Source organism: Dermacentor silvarum, chromosome 1 (assembly GCF_013339745.2).
Source record: "Dermacentor silvarum isolate Dsil-2018 chromosome 1, BIME_Dsil_1.4, whole genome shotgun sequence".
Lineage (NCBI taxonomy): Eukaryota > Metazoa > Arthropoda > Arachnida > Ixodida > Ixodidae > Dermacentor > Dermacentor silvarum.
Window position 1 is genome coordinate 94,395,784 of NC_051154.1, and position 18,127 is coordinate 94,413,910.

The 18,127-nt window shown below is 46.0% G+C and overlaps 1 protein-coding gene across 2 annotated transcripts in view; it reads right to left on the reverse strand.

The window, feature by feature from the left end:
* The window catches only part of LOC119432740 (CD109 antigen-like), a 215,768-nt gene that overhangs the window by 46,815 nt on the left and 150,826 nt on the right, over positions 1 to 18,127 (reverse strand). For both annotated transcript variants that reach the window (XM_037699906.2, XM_037699899.2), the window contains exons 2-9: positions 15,384 to 15,506; positions 2,751 to 2,934; positions 2,196 to 2,364; positions 1,433 to 1,555; positions 1,162 to 1,235; positions 1,022 to 1,061; positions 824 to 908; positions 607 to 727 (exon numbers count right to left, since the gene is read on the reverse strand). In XM_037699906.2, the coding sequence (XP_037555834.1) occupies positions 607 to 727; positions 824 to 908; positions 1,022 to 1,061; positions 1,162 to 1,235; positions 1,433 to 1,555; positions 2,196 to 2,364; positions 2,751 to 2,934; positions 15,384 to 15,499 (912 nt within the window). In that variant the 5' untranslated portion in view covers positions 15,500 to 15,506. The remainder of the gene's footprint in view (positions 1 to 606; positions 728 to 823; positions 909 to 1,021; positions 1,062 to 1,161; positions 1,236 to 1,432; positions 1,556 to 2,195; positions 2,365 to 2,750; positions 2,935 to 15,383; positions 15,507 to 18,127) is intronic.

Sequence of the window (18,127 nt, forward strand, 5' to 3'; positions counted from 1 at the left end):
CTAAGCTATTTTGGCGCTTCTCTTTAGTGCTCCTTCAAGTTGGCCGATTTCGGAGACCTCGTTATCCGCGGCCACGTGGGTCGTGTGGCGGGGGTCTCCGCGTTTTGCCAGATAGGCGCTATGTTTCGAAATGCGGTGCAGCACAAGAGGAGTTACATGTGCGTTACCGCGAAGCCAAATAACACAGAACTTCCGCGTTGGGAGGAGAATGAGAACAGCTCCTTCAACGTACTTCGACGTCAAATAAATGTGCATGCATCGCGTGTTCCTTTGCATAGCATTTAATTTAAAACGTTTTACGAACGCTTGGCAAGCTCATTCCAACATGCGCGTTGGACCTGCCGTATTAAAAAAAAAAACTAAAAAAAAAACCTCGGGGAAGCCTGCGGAACTTTCAGCAGCTACACATCGCAGCCGGTCCAACAGACAGACCTCGCTATAGTTTATAACTGCCGTGTAAAAACCGTGTGTGCCCAGGAGGCGCGCACAATGCGTGGAAAGACAGATACACTCAGTAATGGTCAAAAATTTTAAATACCAATTCGAAACAAGCGCAATGCAGCATTGGCAAGCAAAAAGAGGTAAAGAACGCAGAATATTACTCACATAACGGTAGACCTTTTCTATGTACCTAGATGAGCTGCGGTGAATGCGGTAAGTTGGATTGATTGGCTCAACAGTCGCGCGTAGTGTCAGGTTTCCAGCGACCGCAGCACCACTTGTGAAGCTGTGGAGAACAAGGCATGGAAGTATTCACGTTGGGCACGCGGTGCTCCCAAATCAGCTAATAAAAATTTGCCCCGCCCACTGCAGCAACACTCACTTGGCTACAACAGTGCCGTAAATGTACTCTTGCGTGGCCATGAAGAATGTGGGCAGTGTGACGTTGACTTCAAATCTCAGTTGATCTGGAAGAGAACATGAGTCACGAATTTTAAGCGCCTGGGCAGCGACCGTCCGTGTGCGCTGCGCAAATTAGGTGCAGCATTTCTAAACATTTTAAACGAATTCGTCTACTTACAGTACTCTTCTACAACAAATGTCTTCTCTTCAACTTGGCCCTAAAGGGAGAAAAAAAAATAAGAAAGCAATGGTAGGTCCCGATTGCGAACTGAGATAAAACCTATGGTTGCAGGCAATGTTCTGATGCACTACACACACCTGAGCAATGACTTGAATTGTCCACTTTCCATAGTCAGGTTGAGGAGACAATGGGTACTCTAGGCTCACGGCACCTGAAGTGAAGTCGGCATATGTCGTTACCAAGAGCACAGAAAAAAAAAAAAAAAGGTATGCACGAGTGCTCACGTTCGCAAGAACTGTTCGTCACTACCGGGACATTATATTTCAAATTACGATTAAATAGCGCCCGTTCTTAGGAACATCTCTAGTGTATACGAATTGCGTTGTGAATACGGGTCCGTATGCTCACCTAGATTTGTTCGCCTGGAAAGCCAACGCCGAACAATGGTCCGGTTTGGATTCAGCATGTAAACGTCAACGGCATCCGAGAATGCCTTGAGCTCTGTTGTGACTGGCAGTGCACGAAAATGAACTGAAGCCAAAAAGCAAATACACAAAACCAATGAATGAGACCAAGTCCACACACTACGCTGCTGACACACGGCAAATGAGTACTGGACTTACCTCCCCCTCTTCCGCAATATCAGAAGAAAAAGCTTCAGCAAATACGCTAATTGAAATATTAGTACCATCGATAACTATCTTGCACAATATGCCCCATGCACACAAGCAGCAAGAACAAACCATCGAAGCTGATGACTCGGCGTCTAAGCAATGCAAATACATAATGGCATACCTAGTTGCCAACCTGTCAACGCTAAAATTCTTAAAAATCCTGCGAACATGATAAAGGAGAGGGGTAGAATGCATTCTTTTTTAAGATTTGCCCTAAGCACACAACTTTTATGCGATACATATGCACTTTATTGCTGCTGTTTTACTTCTAGAGCCATTTTCATCGTTGTGCTGATGAACGACAAGGTCGGTTCACAATGTCCAGGATGGACTTGGTAATACATTACACATTAGAAAGATGAAACATAAGGGCCATAGTGTGAATGCTTGTACAGATTGAGCTAACTAAACTCGCAAAGGCATAACTACAAATGTCGACTCACGACGAGATGAAAGAAAACATGCCGCTGAGGGAAACGTTCAGACGATGGGCTCACCCGTCTGGCCTTGCATGTAGAGCGGTCGGTCCGTCTGAATAAATATGGTCATTGAGCGCTGTGAGAATTCAAGTTCAGTCTCGTACGAAAAGGCAGTGCCGCCAATGACGCCGTTGATGTTCCCCTCAACCTTGAGTCGGTAGCTGCCTGAGATGCTGGTCGCGGGTACCTGGCGAGAGGAATACAAGACTTTGGTCAGATAATGTGAGGAACACAGGAGGGAAAGCAGACAGGATGCCCGACCTGCTCGTGAGTGGCTCTTACTGCAAGTCGCTAAGCACATGAAGTACTAAAATTTTGCCGCCTGATTCACCCAAATCGCCGGAACAAGTCTATATCGTATCAATCTCACAAGTATATCAGCAGCAATGGAGAGAAGTACGAGTTCGAAATTGCGTGTCTGCAGTGTCCTAATTTCTCTACTCTGTATAGCAGTCATTTCCGGAGAAACAGATACATGAGGATGGCAAAGGTCGCGAGAAAGAAGCTTATCGTGCTTGAGTAGAAAACACCACGAGGGAACAATTCGCCTGTTGCACTGAAGCTCGTGCGCACCTTGAGAAGTATCTCCTCGGGGTTTGGAGCCCTGCATTCCTGGCTGTTGTGTGTGACATCGACACCGTTGCGCTGGATTGATGCAACCACGGTGATGGGCTCCGGCATTTGCAGCAGAAGCGTGACCAACACTCGGTACGTCTGACCCGGCCGAACCAACCGGGAGGCCACGATCAGATGAGTCCTGCACGGCAAAATTAGCATGCAAGCCCCCATACTCTTAAGTTTCATGCCCTTTTTTTCTGCAGTCATGTTTTCCTTTCTTTCTTTCTTTCTTTCTTTCTTTTTTGCCACTTCTCGCGTAATAAGTACTAAACTTGAATGATTCATTCAGAGAAATGGTGTGCAAATAGTGGAGAAGTCACCAAAATTACTACAAAGACCTTAACTACAGCCTCACTGAAAAAAAGCATGCGCTCTCGCGGCTGTTGTGCTCGAAATCTTCGGGTTCCACCCTTTTGACACAGCCGAGACCTCAAGAGCTGGAAACGACTTCAATGAGCAAAAAGTCAGCAAAATGAACCGTTGCACGCCTCTCGGGGAAAAAATGGTATCGGATCTAGCATGCAAGAATTTAACACGTAGCACCCATATAAGTGGAATCTCGATGATACGAATCTCACGGGGTCACAAAAAATATTCGTATTAGCCGAAATTCGTATCATGGAAACAGAATTAAAACTAGCTAAATTAAAGAGTCGGAGGTGAACTCACTCAGGCACACCTACGTAAAAAGCATTTACAGTATAGACCACTTAAAACGCAACCGTCTATAGTGAAGAACTGGCTACAACACAGCCTTTTCCGACTCCCGTTTACCCTCCCATAGAACTCCATGTATACGCATACCGCTTACATTGCAGCCGCGTGAGACGAAATATCGGTTATAATGCGGCTTCCGCGGGAAAATCTCGCCGACAAGGGCGGTAGTGAGCACGCTTCTCAACGAGGTGCGCCCACCGATGGGGGAGGAGATCAACGAGGGCGATGCGGAGGAGGAGCATGAGACGTGGAGCAACAGTCCAAGGGCGATAAAACCGTCGCCGCGCGCCGTATGTGCGAGTGAAAGCGCGCGGGGGACGCGCGCCTTCGCGGAGAGCGAACGCACAGCGTAGAGCAAACGCGACTTCCGTCGCGCGAAAGGCCGTGGGGTATGAGAGGGAGGGAGGGGGGGAGCAACGTTGTGCTGCGGCACCAAATGCGTAACTTGCAACCCGGCGCAAGCGGAACTGGCGACGCAACCTCCCACGCGAAAAGGTGCAAAGCGGGAAGGCAGCGCGGGAGGGAAGGGAAGGGGGGCGACGGCTTCTACTCTGCCAACAAATGCGTTCGCGCCTGTGCCGGCTGTCGGTGTTGTCGCGCGCACCGTGTCTTGAAAGCGATCTCCACACGGCTCTTGACCTTTGTATGCGCTGTGCTTACGCCGCTCAGTTTCCGTTGAAGCGATAGACCGCACGAACCTTCGCTCGCTGCGGCGGCCGCGCTTCCCTACGCCTGTGTGGGGAAAAGCGCAAAAGCAACAAAAGCGCCACCGCTTCAAACTCTTCGCGCCCAGTCGCGGCCTCCGCGCTGTCAGGCGCCGCGTCCGCGCCTCCACACCAAAAGAGAAAGGGAGAAAGCGCGTAACTGCGCGCTGTTCTCTTTCGCGGCCGTCGGTGGGGCGGCGTTTATTCGTATCAACCAACGCGGGTCGAAAATCGATTCGTAACAACCGTTCTCTAGGCCGTTGCAAAGTAATGGGGCTCGTCCGGGACCACAGAAAAATTCGTATCATCCGGAAATTCGTATTATGCGTGATCATATCATCGAGATTCCACTCTAGCCGAAATACTACGCAGCGAAATTATTACGTTGCCCATAAATTCACAATTAAGTGAGGCATTCTTGCGCAATACACCACTCTTACAGTGCGAGAAGACAGGGTCAGCCAGAAACAACGCTAACACGAAAGACTGGTGGCGCCGTCGCACAAGCTCGCCGTGACGTCATGAATTTTGACAGCATCTCCTCGGGTCTGGTTAATTGTTTATCGGTAACGTAGGGGATAATTGCATTCTAAACGAACCAGTGACTCAATCCCTGTCATGTCTCGAGAACTGTTCTATAGAGCCAGAACTGCGCACATAGGGCAAAATCCTAAATCCTTCCTAAAATCCGCAACATCACCCTGAAGTAGTGGCGTTGAGGTTGCGGTGCGAAATTTAGGAAGGGAAAGCTTGGCCCTGATTTCTTCCACCAGTGACGAACTCTTTTTCCTGCCGTATATGAATGAAAATAGAGCCTTGAAAGAATCATTTACCAGTCTAAATTGATAAGTTGTTCTTTAGTGTTTATATAAATTGTTTTCAAAGCGGGCCAGTAAAATAATGTGACCCCGGTAAAACAGTTTAAGTGTTTAGCGCCATGTAATGCTGCCATGTAACCCCGAAACGTGAACGCGCGCGATGGGCGCGAAACTACCGGATTGAATGAAACTACACCAATGGTGTTGCATCACTAAGCTCGAGGTCGCGGGTTCAATCCCGGCAGCGACGGCCGAATTCCGATGGAGGCGGAATGCAAAAACGCTCGTGTACCGTGCATCGGGTGCGCGTTAAAGAAGCCCGGGTGGTCAAATTATTCCGGAGTCCCTTTCAAGACTGTGTGCCTCATGATCAAATCGTGGTTTTGGCACGTAAAACCACAGAATTTAATCATTTTAATTTTTAACTTCAAACTACAAGAAAGAAAGAGTTGGTTGTAATGCTCGTGATATTGCACAAAGTACCGACGTCGGCATGAGCGTCTATAAATAAGCGTGAACGCACGTGTATTGAAGCTACTATTGACCCTTTTCGCGGCGATACCGTGGGCGGTGACATGTTTGATCACGTGGCTACGCGTCCATTGCTTGCTTCAACTGTCTCCGTTGCCTCCGTGTTTACAATGGATGTGTATGACAGCGGTGCGGTTTAGCAAACCTCAGTTTCGGGAGATATCGTAGACGGTGACTGGGTGGACGGCACGAAGCTTTGGCCATAGCTTCAGAGAACACGCAAAATCGCTTTCGGAGCTGATTAAGCTATGTCCACACGGCACGAGCAGTGTATATGGTGCTTGTGGTAAAAGTGGGGCTAAATATGTATTCCAAGCTATCCAAACATTCCCCTCATGAAATGAATCAGGATTAGTGTGCTTTGCTCTTCATTCTTTATTTGGCAAATATTTTGAAGCAGCGGCTTGTCACGTTTTTGACTCAGTAAAGTTCCTCGGTGCACTCACTATCCGATTATTTTCTGCCTTATCGCTCGCGGGTGTGCTCAGTACCGATATATTTGTTCTTTCTGCGCACAAGGCTTGAAACATAACTGCTTTGTGCATTGTAATACCTTGTAGCAAAGATGAATTACTGCTAGTAACTCGCTTATACTCTTGTGGACCGTCACGAAATATTCAGCTTCGACCATTCGTGTACTATCGGTGTAGTCCGTCATTTATTGTGTGCATACAGTGCACATATATTGAAGTGTACGCCCATTCACTTATTCTTGACACGTTGGCGATAGAGTGGGCCTAAGTTTTCGTACCAGTTGGGGTAAATGTGCGTAGATACTGTGCGCGAAGCTTACTATGACAGGAAGCGGCGCTACTCCCTTTGTCATTGTGTAACGAGCGGTACTCACTCTTGCCGACGTTCTGGGGATGAAGTCCTTTCTTTGAAGGTTAGCGATACAAGCACGGTGTAAGAATAAGCAAGAGAGGTGCTGACACTCTCCCCACAACGCACGCGAAAGCGCCGCCCGCTCGCGTCCAGATTATGTTCGGCGCCGTCGTAGAGGGCGCTGCGGAATGCGGTCCCAGCCTCGGCGGCAAGGGGCTTGCTGCCGCTGCTTCGTCTTCCTGCTTGTATGTGCGGCCGCGCTGTTGTGAAGGCACAAATTTTGTTCGCCATCCACCATGAGCTTGTGCTTGGGTATTGTCGCCACGGGCCCTCGACAAAGGCGGCAGCGGCCTTTTGAGGGGCGTTTGAAATGGCTAGAAAGTGCTTCGTTCCGAACTGCAATTCTGGATACCGGACTTGTGCGGAGCGTGTGCCTTTATTCAAAGCGCCGTCCGACAGCGGTCATCCATAGCAGGGGCGCTGTGCAAATCTGAGGGCAGACCGAACTCTAGGGCAGAGGGCAGACCGAACCATTTTTCAGAGGATACGATATCGACGGCATATTACGCGGAGCGCTCGATAAAAGGATTCCCACTTTATTTCCGAACTGTCCAAAGAACCTCACACGGTCAAATAAACGAAATCCGCTGCGAAAGAGAGAACCCCCTGTATGCCACAGCAGTTTGTGCAAATTTTGCGGCATGTACAAGATATATACTGGGTGGTTTGCTATCATGCACCAAGACTTAAAAATATGCAAATGTCACATAGCTGGACAGAACCAAGGTAATGTTGTCTGCCGTCGTTTGGAGATACTCAAGATTATTTTTTGAATTCCGCCTAATTACATAATTATTTTCATAATTGATTAATCAACTTTTCTAATGCTATAATTGGATAAAAAGTGTGAACGAGATAATTGTACAGCAGCATGGAAAACTCCTAATATAGCTTTCTGTTGCTCGATACGTGATACATAAAAGCGTTTTCCGAGCGTGAAAGAAACCCGCGAATACACGCAAACCCGCGAATACACGCAAAATTGCCGCGCGACTGGCCGCTCGAGGCACTCTGCGTGTATTCGTGGGCTTCTTTCACGCTCGGAAAAACACTTATACGTAGCGCGTATTGAGCAATAAAAAGCTGTATCGGGAGTCTTTCATGTTGCTCTACAATTTTCTCATTGACACTTTTAATCTAATTATAATATTTGAGAAGTTGATCAATAAATAAGACTAATTATGTAATTAGGAGGAATGTAAATAATAACTGAGTATCTCCAAGGGACGACAACAACATTACTATGGTTCTGTCCAGCTACGTTACATTTGCATATTTTTAAATCTTTGTGCACCCTGTATAATACTGCTGTCTTCTGTGCAGATGTGTGCCTGATTTTTAAATTTGTTCCATCCTGGCTGCTGAATTTTTTTTTACAATGCGCGTGCAGTGTATAATACACGCTTGCATGTTTTTATGCAACATTTTTCCATTGTGGGAGTGTATGAGAGCATAAGCTTCTGGGATGGCTATCCCCAATTAATATTAACGAGCTGCTTCATGCAAATTTTTTTTTCGTATTGAATCTTTGCAAAAAAAAGGTCTATGGGATTATTGTGTGGTGGGTGTAAGTGTATTTGTGGACAGGCTGTAGTATGCATTGTCAAACACGCTTACATTGGCACATTCTCACATGCAATTTAAGAAAAAAGAAAGTCACCTCTTATTTTGGATCTTGCAAGAGCCACTCAGTCCTCAATGGACGAAAGCCAAATGAATAATATACACGGTCTATGTTAAGTGGAATTAGAATAAAAAGGCATTTGCTCAGGTTTTCATCACTAAACTGTATTAGTGATGCTCTAATCCAAGATAGACGCCTGCCCTTCGTCCCGCCTAATAAATTCCCATTTGACAGAGTTTTTAGATAGCTGATGTGCATTCTCATTTTAAGTTTTAGCCATGAACAAACACTTTCCTCTAGTACGTTGCATATCGCAAGCTTGCGCCGTTTCATTTCTTAATTTATATCGCGGCCACACTGAATTCGCGCAACGATGATTGAACGGTTTTCTGAGTGTGAATGGAAGCAGCGATAAGCATGAAATACATTTTCCGGTGCAGTCACTATTTTCTTCTGATCGAGGGGTAGCACGTGGGCTAACACTTTTTATTTTTTGATGCTTGGATGAACGCCTAGACCGGACGAAACAAATTGTGCGCGCGAGCGTAACTTGAGTGGGCTTTGAGTGCTGCCGGATAGATCCGTGTTGACGTCATTCACGCCCTGCATAAGGAACATTCATGTTAGCGAAGCATTAAGCCTGGTATACTTATCCTTTAATCTGAAATAACGAATTTCCTTCGCACTTTGAGTTTTACTCACTCCACTATGAACGAAAATTTAGGGGACGCAGAGCAATGTCAAGCCGCCGGCGCTGCTAAGCTGGGAGCGCTGACCGCGGCGCCATCTATCGGCTCGACTCGGTGCGCCCGCGCGCTGCCGAACATAATCTGGACGCGCGCGCGCGCGCAGTGTCAACACCTAAATGTTCTTACACCGTGGATACAAGGCTGGCGGATGAGCAAATTTCTGTATCCTCGAGGAAAGCCGTACATCTCGAAGTACCGGTAACACGTACGGACAGTTGCAGCGGTAGTCCGTGAACTTGGCCACACGGATTCATTTCATTCCTTAATCCACATGATTCAATCCAGCATGATTGGAGCACAGTGCATTAGCGAAAACTCAGTAGCATTTCCGACAGCTGATCACACAGAAGCAAGGTAGAAGCGGCAGTGGTTTCGTATTCGTGCGCTGTCGCTGAGGCCACGTGCGGCGCACCGCCGAAAGCGCCGCTTCTCGTTCCTCTAGAACAAACTGATCCGCGAAAAGAGAGAGAGAAAAAAAAAAAGCTGAAGGGGAGCGCCACGTAGAAGTTCTGAAGCCTAGACATGGAAAAAAAATACATAGTAATAATGGGAAACGCACCTAAACAGGTGATGGCAAGCGGTGTTTACTGGTCCCTCCACGCGGCTGCGCTGCGCTCGTCGCCCGCTCGCGTGCTGCGCGTCTCGGAAGCTGAAACGTGCGGCGCGGCAAATCGTGTAGTGTTGCCCTTGCAACGGCAAAAACATTTTTCGCAGTACTGATGCTGTGAACGAAAGGCATGGGCTCAAGAAAGCAGCGGCAAGAAAACTGCAGCTGAGGCCAAAGGGGTGTGTTGCCTCCGCCGATGGGCCATAAAGGTCCAAGCACTCGGCATTGGCTCAGCCCCCAGGATCCCCTTTTCCCCGTACACGGCTAAGCCACGCAAGGTTAAACGTGGGAGGGTCCGACCCTCATGTGCTCGGGTCCGTGGTGTCGCAACACACCAAACGCCTGCTTACGCAGACGCCCCTGCGGGGAGTCATCACAACAGCAACAAGAAACAAGGTATATACTGTCACTTATTAGAAGGTAGCCATGCACCGCGATTCTTTGCGTATTCTATACCAAAGTTTGCGAAGAGAGCTTTTAAACGGACGTGCCAGCATTGAAATTTTAAAAATGCTAGAGGGTCCGAAAAAAACAACAACTAATTTAGTGAAACATACTCAAAAACGTTTTATTATATACTCAAGCTACTCATTGAAAAAAAAAAAAAAAGAAAAGGAAAAAATTTTGCTTTGTTGGGAAGCTGTTAACAGGCACCCTGCTTTACTATAATCGCAGCTAGAATGGTGGAACCGTAGACAAACGGAAATATTCATGAATACAAGTCCGAATAATCGAGCGGGTCTGCAAAATCAGGCCGTATCTCTCTTCTTTTGGAAAGAAGTTTTGCCCTAAACTGGTGGCAAATGAATTTTTTTAAATTAATAAGTGTAATTACAACCATCGTTAAGCAAGCTCTAATAACTGGTCAATTTACAATAAATTAGAGGTACGCAGGTATGGCTGTATTTACATCACGCGGGCTGCCTTCAGATCTTGCAGCACGCAAGACACACACATACGGCGCGTCGAAAAACTAACTTGTCTACTAAATAAATAAATAAATAAATAAATAAATAAATAAATAAATGACCGAACATGTTCATCCTTAACACCATCGGTAGTGACCTTTGACACCACTGAAATACTGTGCTGGCGCGCTCATGGCCGACAGCTATAGGCATAATACGCGTCCTGTACCTTGTTTTAAGCTCTTGATTTGAATTTATGTTGGGTGACGGGATTGTTTCTTGAGAATTGAAAAGCTGGCAAGAGTCACGGTGTCTCCTGCTAATTTATGCCCCACCGCGTGCGTGATTTGCATCAAGAGTAATTCGAAAAGAAAATTGGTTTAATACACGCCGTCATATCATAAAGTGCCCGCTTATGCTTGAGTCCCTGGCAAGGGTTTGGGCGCAAGTATCATAGCAGATATCAACTGGGAGCTAAGTACCGTTTCATTAATGACAAACCACTTGATAGCTTTCAAAAATAAATACCCATCCCACAGAATGTAAAAAAAAGTCACAGTTTCACCCAAAGGGCGAAGCATCAATTGCAATAGCAAATTAGTAGAGAGCTATATACGCAGTAAGGATAGTAGGTTTATCGGCTGTATAAACTTGCAGACATTCACTTACTAACTGAATTAACAAGCATGGTGTCAGCGCGCACAAGCAAAAATGAATACATCACACTCGATGACCGCAGACAACCGTTGTCAAAACGCTGGCGTGAGCAAGCACGGCTGCAGCAGCGAGCGAGAGAAGGTTCGTGCGGTCTATCGCCTCAACGGAAACTGAGCGGCGAAAGCACAGAGCATACAAAGGTATAGGAACCGTGTGCAGATCGCTTTCAAGATACGGTGCGCGCGACCGCAGCCGCGCAAAGTACAAGTACGCAGTTGCTGGCAGAGTAGAAGCCGCACCCCCTCCCCCTCGCGCTGCCTCCCCGCTTTCCTCCTTTCGCGTGGGAGATTGAGTCGCCAGTTTCCTTTGCACCCGTCCGCAAGATACGCAGTTGGTGCCGTAGCACAGCGTCGCCCCCCCCCTCCCTCCCATCCCCCCAAGGCCTTTCGCGCGACGGAAGAAGTCTCGTTTGCTCTTTGCCGTGCGTTCCCTCTGTGAAAGCGCGCGTCGCTCGCGCGCTTTCACTTGAACTTTATACGGAACCTCACGGCGACGACGATGGCAGAAATCCGCTTGGCGTGTCCATATCATTGCTATGGCAATAATAAAAGGACACAGTGACAGCGCACATATAATGAGCGTATGTTATACGCGACTATCCGTCGCAGTCATGGACAATTCTCTCAATACATTTCTAACAAGACTTTTTTTTCGATCAAAGAATAATCGATTGAAGAATTTGGGACACACACCAGAGCATAAAGACGTCGATGACTATAGCAGAGCAATGCGCGCTACTGCTTTTTGCATACGGTTACGGAATTCTGATCGGAGAAACGGATGCTTATCGCGTAGTAAAGCATGCAGACTGTTTCACTGTGAAGTGACATTTGTCATAAACTATATATGCGCGAGCGATTTCAGTGGCTTAATTCCTGCTCCTTTTACGGGCGCGAATATTATGACAGAAAAAAAATTGTACAGATCCCAGGCACTTAAGGAATCAATATTATGCGAATCATTTTGTAGGCACCTGGCTATGCAGAATTGTTTGGGGTTACTCAAACTGTTACCAGTAGAACGAACGCGTTTGTGCAAATGGAGTTATTGTGCGTGTAGCGTCTGCGAGCGTACGTTTGTGTATATATGTACAATCATACGTACCTATGGCTATGTCATGTGGCGCATGTTATAACTTATAACCCCGATGGCATTTGAACTCCGTCGAAGAAATGTTAAAGCATGATTAACTTCGGCGATCATGAAGTTGGTATACAATGTCGCACAGTTTCTACGCAGCGTAAACAGCTACGAGGAAGGTGCTGGGGAAAGCGGGTCGGTCGCGGAGAAAGTGGAGTCTATAACATTAAGGCGCTTCAAAGCACGAGCTGTCACAAGGAAAGAAGACGAGAAAGAGGCACGTGCGCACGCGTCAAGTGTTTCAAAAAGCTGGCTGCTATTGGAACGCGAGAGTTATGCGTGCGACCTGTGTGCACTGTAATAAATTGCACGAAAAGGGAAAAAAATGTGGCCTATAGTGGTTAGAACACCCGACTACTAATATGCTCTATTCCACCGTCGGTAACACATTATATTATTATTATTAAAGCGAGGCGTAACAGGAACCTACCTACCTACCTACCGCAATATTCCAAGAATGAGGCTAAGGATGCTTCGCATTTAAAAAAAAAAGGAAAGAAAGAAGAAAAAACGGGCAAGTTTGCACTCGATCGCGCAAAGCTTAGGCACAGCGAAACTTACTGGCTGCTACTGCTAGGTATTAACTTGGTTGCTGCTAGGTCTTGGTTTCATGTAGGAAGGTATTCTCGAGCGATCATTTTCGGAGGTACCTTCCCTCTCGCGACATTTCGCGTGATTAGCGCTGGACGCGTCGGCGCCTACGAGCGACAGCGCTCCTGGCAGCCACAAACGCAGGCAAGCTAACCAAGGTTGGCACAGTGCCAAGAACGCTGCTGCTTGCCGACGCCGAACGCTTTGGAGGCTAGCCGCTCGATAACAATCGGCCAGCTTCGCTGTGTCTTGAGCTTTACGCGGCCTAGTGCAAGCTTTCGCGTTTTTTTTTTTTTTTTTTTTTTTTTTTTTGTTCTCCTGGCTCAGCAGCGCCGCGGAGAGAAGAGATGCGGGGGTCGGGAAAGCAGGGAGCTGGCGAGGTCTCCTCCTCCTCCGGGTTGCCATGGCTAAGGCGCGGCAGTTTCTTGGCACGCACAACAAATTTCGGCTGGCTTAAACAGCTTCGCTGTTAAAACTGCGTTCTGAATCTACCAAAGATGGTGCTTCAAAACTTAAATAAATTCTGGGGTTTTACGTGCCAAAACCACGATCTGATTATGAGGCACGCCGTAGTATGGGGACTCCGAAATAATTTGGACCACTTGGGGTTCTTTAACGTGCACCCAATGCGCGGTACACGCGCGTTTTCGCATTTCACCCCATTGAAATGCGGCCGCTGCAGGTGGGGTCGAAGCCGCGACCTCGTGCTTAGCAGCGCAACGCCAGAGCCACTAAGCTACCACGGAGTGTAGATGGCGCTTTCGTGAAGTGGAAAACCTTACTTCGAACTAAAAGCAATGAAGAGGGGGCCAGTGAAGCCTCATGGCGGTACCATGGCTTCAACAAGTGAACGCATCTTCGTGAGGTCTTGACAAAGACAAGTGGCAGCTTGCTAAAAACCATGGTACTGCTAAAAATGACGTCTTTTTTTTTCTTTCTTTTTTTAAATAGCTGCGCCGACCTTTTAAAAATTACTTGTGGCAGATAACACAATTCTAACCCTTGGTTTGAATTACTCGGCGAGGCGGCCACTACTACGAAAATTCAAAATGCTTAATTAAATAATTAAGATAACTGCGGTAATTAAGAGAGCTTTATCAAGCTGCCTAATGAGCAACTTTTTTATCATCGCCTTTGTTCTCTATTTTCAGAGCACAAAATGAACTATTTGTCAGACTATTTGTCTAAAGCTAGTTTGATTAATTATCTTACGCCACATATTTTAATCTACGAATTGCAGATAGGGAGGTTAGCAAGGCGTATCCACTTGGAACGAATTCTCAGGACTGCACCAGTTTCGAGATTTTAGTTTTTAATGTGTCCGACGAAATGTATTCCAGTTACTATCGTGCTTGAATGCATCAAACAGCGTTTTCTTTAAAAAAGTAACGGGAACGCTAATGCATTTCGTCCAACACCTTGAAAATTATTAGAGAGTTTTAGATGAGGGGGACGCAAGCGTAGGGGCCTCCCATTCTAAAACTCTCTATTATCTCGAAACTGGCGCAGTCCTGAGAATTCGTTCCAAGCGGATACGCCTTGCGAACTCACCGGCTATAATTCGTAGATCGAAATACTATGTGCCATAAAGTAATTAATAAAATTCAGTAGCGTAATTATGGTAATTATTCAATTAGGCATTTTGATGTCTCGTAGAAGGAATGTGCGCCTCATCGAGTAGTTCGGATCAATGATTAGAATTGTGCTATCTGCCACAGAATTTTTTTTTAATTTTGGTGCGGATAAAAATATAAAGAGAGAGAGAGAGAGAGAGAGAGAGAGAGAGACATCCTATACGATCATTGGGTTCCCTACAAAGATCACCATGCAGAGGGAAGAACACGTAACACAGTTTTTGAGGAGCTCCAAGCGTGCCGTCTACATGGGAATGATGGGCAGTGCCTGAACTTCCATCCTTCTAGCTACAAACGGCCAAATTTATCATTTTCTACAAAGTATTGCGACATAAATGCAACTATTCGCAACGATTACTCAGGTGCGCCGAAACTTGTTTGCTTTCATGCGCATAGAAGTGTATAACTTCATGGAAATTTAGAAAATTTAACAGTAATATAAGTAACACCACAAGAACATCTGAAGCCACAAGCACGAAGATGAGATAAATTCCATCTATATACTATCCATCATTCTCACGAAAGCTGAATGATCGCAGCGTCAGAGTACCCTCCAGCAATTTTTATAGAAGACTGTACGCCTATACGTAAAGTTCCCACATTAGCTGGACGTTTTCGATACGGTCACTATTCTCGCAGACAACCATCTTCAAGTTCCCTTTGGATGACGTTTAAGATTTGCAAGCTTACGTAAAATACTACGTGCGCACTTCCAGTTTACGCGAAGAAACGGAGAAACCTGCATCGCAAATTGGACGTCACGCTGTCACCATGAGAAGCAGCAACAAACAGCTGTCGAACTATTCCTGAGGGCGCCATATGAACAAAAGAGACAAATTGCTGATGATCAAAGTTACGCGAGAATGTGTGGCTACATTTGTCGAATTGCGAACAAACAAACATCTGTGTCGATGTGAATCCTAGAGAAAACCGCTGTAGGCACGCGCAACTATGTGCACTTACGGCTGCTGGTGGTGAGTTGGCACGCTGTCGATCCTGTTGTCCGTGTAGCCAGCGTACTGCGCGGACGACAGCGACAGCAGCGCCACCAGCAGCGATGTCACCGCCGCCGTCAGCATGGTCGCCCTGCAGAGAGTTGAGAAAGAAACGTCATTACGTGGTGGTCTTCCCCCGCGCACACGCGGTCGACTTTCGGACGCGTGAACAAAAAAATGCGGCTCACGTTGAACGAGAAATAATCGGACCACGTCAGTATACTATAAGCGCTGCGGTCGGTCACTAAACATGGCAGTGGCGGTTAGTACATGGCTGTGTTTGACCTACCTACTCGAGGCTTCAGACGTTTTTGTGACTTTATTTTAAATACTTTATCTGCCTTAATTAGCCTAAATTTCGAAGAATCTTAACTTTCTAAGCGCAGAAGGCAATAGGGCTCACCTCTCTGCATATGCACAATTATTTCTAATTGTTGCATTCATAACAAGATAATTTATTGAAAATGAAGTCACGAAGCCGTTCGAAGCCAGAAAAACAAAGTTAAACCAAATCCATAGCGCCAAACATCACTCTCATACAGGCTTACGTAGACGCTAAAGCGCCAGCGTTCCTTCTTTCTTTCTTTCTTTTTTTTTTTTTTTTTGTTATTGTTGTTGTATGAAACTTTATAGAAGAAACCACCGGTCTCGTGTCTTTTCATGCAGTCAACTTTACCGGGAAAGAAGTTCGAGGTTCCGTGCTGGACGGCTCTTTTCAAGATGTCAAATAAAGAAGCACGCGTCATGCATAAAGAACATCTAGTGGATTCTATTTTTCGACAAGTATTAGCACAATTTGTTTACGAAATCGTGATTAGCTTCAACAAAGTGGTGGAAACCAGCGCGCAAAACCGGAAGCTTCCGGTTAAGAAAACAGTAAAAATCACCAGCAAAAACACAGCAAATGGTCTGAATGACTATTAGTAATTGTTAACACTGGGCGAACAAACGGAGGTAAAGGTTGTTTTTCGGTCTCTATCCGTATGTTTTTAGCGTTTTTGTTTTGTTTTCCTAAACATATAAGTCCTGATATCGCTACATTGCACCAGCAAATTTTACTGCTGCGTGCGTGGAAGCTTCCAGTTTTTGTCCAAGAAAGGCAAGCAAAAGAAATTGCAGCTTACAACAGATTTCATACCTGCCAACCTGTGACCCATTAAAGTTCGTAAAAATCCTGTAGACATGACAAAATGCGAGGAAGCGGAACGGAGGCGGGGTATAACACATTTTGTTCATAGCTTGCCCTAAGCACACACGTACCTTTCATGGGATACGCATTTTATTTACAATTAATTACATTCAGACGCAGCTCGCAAGCTGCGGCAAACTAGGAACAGCAGATACTGAGAGGCGACGTTCACAGCGACTTTTCCAGCAACATCGCCTTTGCACATTGCGTCTGCTTCTAGAGCTTGTCTGAATAAATTAGATCGAAGCGAGATAATGAGCCGAGTTTATTTTGATTTTCGCCACACTGGTACCTGCAAGAATGTACAAAGTGGCAAATCATAGTGAGACAAAAGCTGCGTTGATTACGGCAGCTTGACCACTATAGCTAGCACCACCTAACCCCTCTGGTAGATAGTAAAGGAACTGGCACAAAAAGGCGGCACAGGTACCATCATAATTTCTTTTATGTATACGTTTTGCAACCTTGCGCCGCCCCGTTCTTCAACGTCTTCAAAACGTTTTCGCGAACAGAATATTCTTCGTAAAGCTTGACGCGACATTCGTAAAATCGTATAACGAGCCCAAATTCGTTATCTTTACGAAAAATTCAGGAGGATCGGCAGGTATGACTGATTTCCTTTTGATTTCGAATACCTCACGTTTGCAGCTGAATCGCAATTATAAATACAAATTTGCTTTGGAAATACACGTGAAACCACGTGTGCACGCACTTGAGGAAAGATGCGCGTTTCATTTATATGACAGCAAGAGACGTCCCACGCGAATTCTTTCTCAGCAATGTCGACTGCAAGGTTCACCGCTGCCACGGCACGTTAGCCTTCGATTCGCCCGCCACACCATATTCAGGGTGTCCCGGCTAAAAGTAACCAACGTTTTAAAAAACGACGAAGTGTGCTAGGGGGCTGAAACCAACTCAGTGGTGTTGAGAATCGCGCGGCCTAGTCTGTTGTATTTTTTTTTTTCGTTTTTCAAAGTCAATTATTTAGTACAACTCATTACCCTGAACTTTTTCAATACGGGCTTGCACCTAGAAAGTGCCAATACGGAAGCTGTAGATCACATTTAAAATGGCCGACTGAAGTGTTTGCAACTAAGTACAATTGACGGAGCTTCTATAGAACTTGCCTTTAAAGAAAGCCCGCGAAATACAAAAACAAGCGCGTGATAGCGCTACTATACAGACATTCAGGCCTGAAGACCTCGCAACTATGCCGCGTGTTTCCACAACGAAATTGCGACCCCGAAATTTGCTAAAAAAAAATGCAGTGGCTTTTGGGGAGCTGTTAAATGGAACGCCACTGTACTTCGTAGCACGCATCTTAAGGTCGCATATCTCGAAAGTGGTGCTAGTCTTAGGAATTATGCTAAGTAGACATGACTTCTCTACTGCCCGGCTTCAAATTCGAAATTGCAACATGTGCTCTAAAGTAATAATCAAATAAAAAATGAATAAATGAATCTTACTCTTGAAGAAACAACATGCCTGTTAAGTTGATCTCGCAAACTTTTGTGCATTTCAAA